General features: G+C 56.1%; 1 protein-coding gene across 1 annotated transcript in view; it reads right to left on the reverse strand.

The window, feature by feature from the left end:
• IGSF9 (immunoglobulin superfamily member 9) overlaps positions 1–9,038 on the reverse strand; it is a 48,357-nt gene that overhangs the window by 13,756 nt on the left and 25,563 nt on the right. Inside the window, exons 3-7 of the mRNA XM_026657612.2 lie at positions 7,527–7,672; positions 6,826–6,968; positions 6,593–6,733; positions 1,358–1,474; positions 210–360 (exon numbers count right to left, since the gene is read on the reverse strand). Coding sequence (XP_026513397.1) covers positions 210–360; positions 1,358–1,474; positions 6,593–6,733; positions 6,826–6,968; positions 7,527–7,672 — 698 coding nt within the window. The remainder of the gene's footprint in view (positions 1–209; positions 361–1,357; positions 1,475–6,592; positions 6,734–6,825; positions 6,969–7,526; positions 7,673–9,038) is intronic.

Genomic DNA, 9,038 nt, shown 5'->3' on the forward strand with positions numbered 1-9,038 from the left:
ACACACACACACACACACACAGCTGCCCAGCCCCAACCTGAGCCCCATTCCCCGCCACACACAACCACCCTGAGCCCCATAGACACACTGCCAATGCATCCCCCCCATACATACACACACACAGCTCCCCCTCAGAGCCCAGTGGCCCTGGATCAGGCCTCCCACCCACCATGGGCAGCTGGTGGTGGGGCTGGCGTAGCCCAACTCACCCAGCACGTAGACGGAGGTGGTGGTGCTGATCCGGGCCACCTGGTTGCTGACCGTGCACTCCCAGGCCCCATGCTGCTCCTTAACCAGTGGCCGGAAGACAAGGCTGCTGTTCCCATCCACCTGGGCATCGTTCCTCCCTGTGCTTCCCAGCTGCAGAGCAAAGGCACAGCCACACTGACACCAGCAGCCCAGCCCTCCCCCACCACTGCCATTGTCTACCACCGGGGGAGAGACTAAAGTGGGCTGGGCTGTGAGCACAAATTTGAGGGGGGCAGGGCCCAGCCCGTGCAGACTGGGGGCCCGTGGGGGGCCGGGCGGCAGGCGTGCACAGATTGGGGGGGAGATAGGGTGGCGCCGGGTTGGGTGAGTGCAGCTTGGGGAGAAAAGGGGGGCCACGAGCATAGATCGGGGCTGAGGAGAGTCTCTAGGCAGCAATCCAGCCAGCGACCAAGCTGAGCTTGCTTCCCACCACACCAGTGCAGGGCCGCATTCATCTCCAAGAGCCTTGAACCTGTCGCTCCAGTGGTGGGTGAGAAAGGTGAGGCACAGGGAGAGGCAGCGACTGGGCCGAGGTCTCACTGAGAGCCAGGGGCAGAACAGGAACAAAACCCCAGAGTCCTGGGTCATCACTTTCTCAGAGGGAGGGGGCTGCCCGGAAGGAGACCCCCTCCTCCCCCGAGGGCTCTGGAAGGGTTGTTGCACAAGGCGTCTCTGCACAGGGCGAGCCTGAGGAATGAATAACCCAGGGAATGACCCCCATCCCCAGTGCTCTGCCTCTCAGGGCATGTGTCCATAAGGCAGGAGCTGCATGGGGCAGCTGGGCCGTGTGGGGCTGGCTCCCCCTGCAGCACAGAGCCGAGTCCTGGGCCAGAGTAGGTCCTGCTTGTGGAGCCCTGAAGCTCTGGGCTGCACCCCACTGCCAAGGGGAATCTGCCATGTGGATGGCCAGCAGCAGAGCCCTGGACCGAGTCCCAGGGCACTGGGAACTCACAGCTCTGTTGCCGCCAGCAGCAGCCAGAGCCAGCACCAAACCATAGGCTGGGGGAAGTGAGGGTGTGATGCCAAGGAGCCACAGTCCCTGAGCCATGGGGAACCCAGGCTCCCCAGTCCTTCCCCCCATCTGAACCCAGAGCTGCAGCCCCCCTACCTTTGCCCATGTGACCGTGGGCGGGGGGTCTCCTTGGGCGGCGCATGGGATCACCAGCTCGCGGCCCACCTCCTGGAAGTACTCCTCCTTGGGGCGCAGGGTGAACACGGGAGGGTCCTGGAACAGACAGACGGGTAGCTCAGCACCCCACTCTGGGGGCAGGGGGAGCGAGACAGACAGACAAAGGGGTCAGGGCTCGGCAGCTCAGGCGGGAGGTGGCGCTGGCCTGGACTCATGGGCGAGAGATCCGACAGGCCCAGGAAGCAGAGCAGACAGAGGGCCCTGCACAGTGGCACTCAGGGCAGGGAAGAGACCAGCCTGAGCATTGCTACCCAGCTTGCTTTGTGGGGTGCACAGATGGGGTGGGTACTGTAATAACTGGGGCCTGGAAGGCCTACCCCAATTGTGAGCTTAATCCAAGGTTACAGAATGGCCCAGTCACCTGTAACCATGGGTGTTGATGGGGAAAGGTACAAGAGGGAGACAGACAGGCTGGATTAGTACAAGTAAAAAGGCCTCCTGCTGGAGGTAAACAAGAGGAGCATGGGATCAAAAATCAATGCACCAGAATGGGTGTGTTGGGCATTAGGAGGGGATGAGCTATTCCACCCAACCCCCTCTTGAGGTCCTTCAAATGAAATTAGCAGCTGGCTGGGAGATGGACCAACAGGAGCGAGGTTCCCCATCGTGGCTGCCACTCCCGCCGTCTCTGGGGAGCCTGGGAGTTGCTGTGACTCCACTGGGCCTTCACTGTTCTAACCTTGAGATGTCCTCACCAGAGCAGGCCAGAGCGAGGGCATCACCCCCTCTACCTGAATCCTGACCATGGCAGCTCCAAGTCCTTTGGCTGTCGCCCCCTCCCTTTCCCTTCCGCCCTTACTTCTTCACTTTCCTATCTCTCAGGACTTGTCTATACGAACACATAGGTCATGCATGGCTGGCTGGGGTATACTTCTACCCTGCATTAAGTGTCCATGTGGCCCGTGGTGCCATGCACTAAAGATTCCCTAGTGTGCTTTACTCTACTTCTGTTTCAAAGCAGGGTAGATCCACGGGCACTAGGGAACTTCTAGTGCACTGCAGCAGGGACCACACAGCCAGTTAGTGTCCTGCAGGCTAGTGCAGGACAGACTTACACCCCAGCTTGCCACAAAAGACAGGCTACTTACCTTGCACAGCAACCGCAGTTCGAGATGTTCTGTCCCCATGGCTGCTCCAAGTGAGGATGTGTGTGCCCATGCACTCGATTTTTCTGCTAGCAGTGCCCAGAGCTTCTCACCTGCATGCTACGCCTCTCATGCTCCAGTACGAGCGCATATAGGGAGGGGTGGACCCACACCACCACAGTCCCTTCTCAGCCTCAGAGCTTGGTAAAACTTTCAAGTCAAGGCAAGAGGAGAGCTGGTACTGGAGCACCCATTGGGATAAAACATCTCCAGGAACTGTGGTTACTTACCTAGCACAGAGTTACTGTCCCTCTGAGTGCTTCATGCGTGGAGACTCCAGAACTGTACCTTAATGTGGAAGGGGCAGATCTGGTACAGAGTGTAGAACAGTTTCACCAAAGGCTGTGGAGTAAGGTTGTGAAAATGTGTGACCAGAGGACCACGTACGTGGTTGCCTTGAAAATGTCCTTGATGGGTAACTTCCTAAGGAGGGCAACAAAATGGATTGAGCTCTGGTGGAGTGAGCAGAGGGGATGCATCCAAGAGGACTTGTAGCTTGCCAAAATACAGGCTGATACCCACTGACATAGTCTGAGGAGACTGAGTGAGCCCCGTGCTCTCAGAGGAAATGAAAAGTCTGGGGGAAACCCTGAAGGGCTTATTTCCGTGAAGACAGAAAGCCAAGGCTCATCTTACACCCAGTGTATGGAGTGGGTCTATTCTCTGGATGAGTGGGACTTGGGATAAAACACCAGCAGCTGAACGTCCTGATTGATGTAGAACTCTGATGACATTTTAGGGAGGAAGTGAGGATAGGACACAGCATAATGTTGTCCAGATAAAGCACTGTCTACAGCAGATCAGCTGGTTCCCCTACCCTTCTGGCTGAGGGGACTTTCACAAGGACAAAGTGAAGGACAGATGGAGTAGCGAGTAGCTTGCCACGAGCTCAAAGAGAGGTCCTCTTAATGCGTTAAGCACTAAATTGAGGTTGCAGGGTAGGGTAGGGTCCTGTACTGGAGGAAACAATTTAAGGCGGCCATTAAGGAATCTTGCTGTCATAGGATGTGTGAAGACCGAGAAACCCTTGATTGGCAAATGGAATACTGTGATGGCAGCTAAATGAACCCTGACAGAGCGCAGGGAGAGTCCCAGAGATTTCAGATTTAGTCGGCTGGTGAGGATGGATGCCAAGGGAAAAATCAGCAGGGGATATAGAGTGGTGGGTGCATCAGATCTGGAAGCGCTTCAACTTCCGCAGGTGAGTCCTTCGTGTGGTTAGTTTCCTGCTGTTCAGTAAAACTGACTGAACTTCAGGAGAACATTCCTGTTCTAGGCCCGAGAACCATTGCGAAGTCAGGCCTTGAGGTGCAAGGATGATAGGTTAGGGTGGGTTATGGAGCCCAACTCCTGGGTCAGGAGGTCTGTCATTAGAGGACGCTGCAGAGACAGATATTTTGCCAGATGGATCATGGTCGGGAACCACCCGTCTCAGTCACACCCGAGCCATAAAAATGAGCGCTGCTTTCTCTTGTTTCAATTTAAGCAGGGCTTTGTGGATCAGTGGAGTTCGATGGAAGGCATATAATAGACCCTGGGGCCAAGAGGCAAGGAGTGCATCTCCCAGGGAGTCATGACCATGTCCCCCTCCCTGCCCCCCCCCCCCCGAGAATAGGTAGCGATATTTTGAGTTAGAAGTTGTGGCAAAGAGGTCTATCTGTTGAAGAACCCAGGTAAAGCAGATCTCTTCAACGAATACATCGGTCAGCTCCCACTCATTGTCTTGATGGAAAATTCTGCTCAGCGAATGTGCGATGGTGTTCTGTGATCCTGGCAGATAGATCACGGCGATATCTGTGCACTGGGGTATGCACCAGTTCCATAGTCTCAGTGACCCTTCGCCTAAGAATTGGCATTTTGCTTCTCCTTGGGAGTTTATATAGTACGTGGCCTCCTGGTGGTTGTCCAACCTCACTTTGACTGACTGGTCCCACATGAGGAGGAAGCAAAGGCAGGCATCACGGACGGCTCGAAGTTTGAGGACGTTGATGTGCAGTGACAACTCTCAAGGAGTCCATCTGCCTTGCGCTGTATGATTCTGTAGGTGAGCGCCCCAGCCTAGAAGGGAGGTGTCCGTGGGGATGACATGTGGAAGGTGGATGTGAGGGGGGTTCCCACGCAGAATCTTTGAGGGTCCTTCCACCAACTGAGGGAGTCAGGTGCCATCCAAGGGACTGATGCCTCCCTGGACAGCTTGTGCTTGCGGGGAGTGTAGGCTGTCCTAAGCCAGGCTTGCATGGGGGGTTATGAAAGTGCAGGCTGCCATGCATCCCAGGAGCTAAAGACAAGCCCACACCATGGTTTGTGGGCTCTGCTGTCATGCGGAGATCAGGTGAGACATTGAGGTGAACCTGTCCACAGGCAGGTAGGTTTTAGCTGCCAGAGTCCAGGGCGGCCCCGATAAAGTCTATGTGTTGCACAGGGTTGATTTCTCTACGTTGAAGCGAAGGCTTAAGGAGTGGAACAGAGCTAGGTCCCTCTTGGTGGCGGACTGACCTTCAACGGAAGGATGGCCCTTGAAGAGCTATTCGTCCAGACACGGAAAAGTTACTGTTCCCAGATGCCAAAGGTGGGCTGCGATGATGGAGGGGACTTTCGTCAGGACGCTCAGGGCAGCTGATAGTCCAGAAGGCATGGCACGGTACTGGTGATGGTCAGTGCCTACTACAAACCTGAGGAAACACCATGGTGCTGGGTATATGGCTACATGGAAATAGGCATCCTGGAAGTCAAGGGTGACGAAGATCTAACAACAGAAAGAATGCCGCTAGGGTGGCCATCTGCAAGTGCTGCATGTGAATCAAAGTGTTTAGAGATGGAAGGTCTGCACTCAGTCTCCACCTTCCTTTTTTCTTTGGGACCAGGAAGTATCAGGAGAAGAAACCCTTACTGATGAAGTCTGAAGGAATGGATTTGACCACCCCTGGAAGCAGGAGGGATTCTACCTCCTGGTTTAAGGAACCCAGGTTTCCAGAAAGCCCACTGTGGAGGGGCATAAGGGAAAGGTGCTAGACCCCATGGGTGGTCTCGCCAGGGCTATCGGGTCAAACATCTGCTGCCTTCTAGGGTCCCTTTCTCGGGGAAGAGGGTGCACCAGGCACTACTAGCAAAAAAACCTCTGATCGAGAATTTATGGGCAGGGTATCTTCACATAGAATCATAGAATTCTATGAATCATAGAATTCACATGGAGCACCCATAGGGGCAACGGCTTGGAAAACCAAAGTGTTCATATAGATAAGCCCTCACTCTCTCTTTCACCTTCTAACAAGAGTCTGGTTCAGCCGACCAAGACAATGGCATTTTTTGCAACATTGCTGTAAGCCCATGACCAGAGAGGTATCTAAAAGCAATGGCTTCGTACAAGTTTGCTAGGGCCTGGAGTAGCTGATCAGACGATGGGCTAGGCCTCTCTTTCTCCAGCAGTGAGGTTGCAAGTGAGAGTCAGCACCAGAGACAGAAGCTGGTCTTTTCTCTCCTCTCTTGTGCGCTTGTCTTCTTTTGTTTTAAAGGAAGAAGGATCGGATTTTAAGAGCAGCAGCAACAGCTCCAGCCCATCTCAGCTAACTTCTTTTCCTTCCCCCAAGGACAGTTATCACCATCTTTAATGTCAAACAAAGATGTTTTTCCAGGTAAAAATTCTCTACAGATAAATGGGAAGGGTACAAGAGTTATTATTAAAATGAAAATCTTAATAATTTGAAATGTGAAATATTAAGTAACTCTTTTTTATTTTCTTATCTATCTGTAATACATGGTTAAAAATATTCCTGGGAATTTGCCATAAGCAGGCCGAGATCTCTGCACTCAAAAGCCCCGACCACGTTTGAATGTTTAGTGTTGTAAAATGACAGGGCCACATTCACACCTTGACTCTCTGGGCCCACTTGTTACACCAAAATTAATACATCCGGGTGCATGTTTGTGTGAGGGCACCAGAGAAGGGCTCCCCAGCCCCAGCCAGGCCCCTACTCAGCCAGTGTGGAGGGCAGGCTGCCCCCCCTCTCACCTTGAGCAAGACGCGGGTGGGTGCTGAGGCACCAGCCGTGCCGTAGCTGTTGTAGGGGGTGCAGGTGTAAAGCCCCAAGGCGTCGTCGTTCCCTGTGGTGATGACAATGGAGCCATCGGGTGCCATGGACCAGCCAGGGAACTGCAGAGGGAGAGACAGGTCAGAATGCGGCCCCCTGCCAGCGGGTGTGTGGCAGAGGCTGAGTTTCCAGGGAGGCCTGGCATAGTTGGTACCTTATCAAGCTCCAGGGGATGCCCGTCCTTGGTCCAGCTGATGGAGAGAAGAGGTGGGTTGGCCTTGGTGGGGCACTGGATCATGCCCTGCATCCCCATGGGCAAGAGGGTCTCCGGTGGCATGGTGGTCACCTGGGCTGGATCTGCAAGGTACCAACGGGCAGGATGTAGTCAAGGCCTGGGTGAGCTCCGCAGCGAAGGGGCTGGGGAGTGGGGTGTGGCAGCCATATGCACAATATGCTGCCAGCCCGCGGGGCTGGGACAAGCAGCACCAGAGGCTGTGCCTTCTCTATGTGATGGGCTTGTCCATGGCAGAGCCCCTGGAAAGCTAGGGACACCCTGGATCTGCCCGCGGAGGAAGCCCAGCTCCTGGCAATTCAGCGCTGCTCCCCTGGGTGCATGTGGGCCATGGTCACATGGGCTCCTCAGCTCAGAGACCTGGGCCAGGTGGGAGGCAGGCGGATGGGGAGGCTGGCTGAGGCCCACAGCAGGGGATGGGCCCTTTTCTCCCAGGCTCCAGGCCACAAAGGGGGAGGTCACAGGCCAGAGGTATTTCCCTGCCCCCGTCAAACAAGTGGGGTCACCAGGGCTCAGCTCAGGAGCCAGGATGTCTGGGTACAGCAGGGTCCCTGAGAGAGGGCGGCGTGGGGCAGGGGTGGCCCTTACATAGGACAGGGAGGGCAGGGGCAGTGGGACCTTACACAGCACCGTGAGGAAAGCCGAGGCAGAGGGTGGTTTCCGCAGCCCATTGCTGGGAACACAGGTGTATTTGCCAGCGTCGTCTGGGGTCGTTTTCTGGAGCAAAAGGCTCCCGTCCACCAGGACACGAACACGAGACTGCAGGTGGCTGGAAGGAAGGGAGGGAGGGGGGCAGAGTCAGGAGCCCAGCAGGAGCTGCCCCAAAGAGCCAGCACCCAAACTGCTGGCAGCCCCCACTGCAGGGCTCAGGGCGCATCCACAGCGACTTGATCCCAACACATCACAACCAGCACTCGCATCGGCTCAGCAGCACCCCCAAGACCAGCTCCCAGGGCCCTGCCTGCTGCCCCCACGGTCCTGCCACTAGCACCCAGTCATTGCCTCCACAGCCCTGACACTGGGGCCCGGCTACTGCCACCACGGCCACACCACTGTCCAGCCAACCCCCCCGATCCAGCCATGGCCACTGGGGCCAGCCAGGCCATGGCCCCGCCACTGGGACCCGACCACTCTCCCCACAGTCCCACAGCTCTGCCATGGCCGCCATAGCTTCGTTACAGCTGCCATCACCACAGCCCTGTCCACACTCTCGTCACTGCTGACTGTCCTGCTGACTGCTATGACTCCAGCAGCACCACTTTACTCTCCCGCCACCAGCCAATCAAATCACCCCCTCAGCACTCACCGCGCAAGCCCTTGGCCAGGTGTGTATGATCTGGATGGTGCTGCGGGGGGGTCCCTGCCCCGATCTCCTCCCCCTACTCTACTCCAGCCCCGGGCTCCATGTGCTGCCAGCGCTGTCAGCATCACAGGCCGTGCATCACCACCGTGTCTGAGCTGTCAGGCCACCAGAGGATCTGAGTCCCCTTTTCAGCACCACCAGGCCTAACAGGGAGCCCCCACACTCCCACCAGCACTGGCACATCACGGGGGCCCAGCTGGGGCCACCGCTCCTGTCACCAGTGCCAGCACCATTCCGCTTGTGTGCATCAGCCTTGCCACACAGCAGTGCGTGGGCTGGTATCCGTGTGCACGTAACCCTCTTCCATGTATCCGTGTGCTTAGGGGCTCTGAGCATCTCCCTTGCTGTAGGACTGTGTGCATGCCTGCATCTCTTGGTGTGTATCTGATGTCGTCATGTGTGTCAGCAACTATACACCTGTGTGCGCACGTCTCTTCAGGTCTGTGTGCGCATCTGAGTGTGTCACTGTGTGCTTGCATGCATACGTCTCCACAACATTCCGTGTGTGCACGTGCAGCAGTGCCTCCGCCTCTGTGTTGTGTTTGTGTCTCAGTGTCTATGTGTGTGTGTGTACAGGTGTATATCTCGTGGTGTATACACTTCTCTATGAATCAGTGCATGTGTGTCTGTGTATGGTGAGTGCGTGCATGTGCCAAAGTGTGCGTATCTGAGGGGAGTTCAGGTGTGGGTCAGTGAGTGCATGGATGTTTGTGGGGGGGGCAGTGTGTGAGTGCACAGGTGTGGGTCAGTGAGTGCATGGGTGTGTGTGGGG

This window comes from Terrapene carolina, unplaced genomic scaffold, assembly GCF_002925995.2.
Source record: "Terrapene carolina triunguis isolate 2854851 unplaced genomic scaffold, T_m_triunguis-2.0 Scaffold249, whole genome shotgun sequence".
NCBI lineage: Eukaryota > Metazoa > Chordata > Testudines > Emydidae > Terrapene > Terrapene triunguis.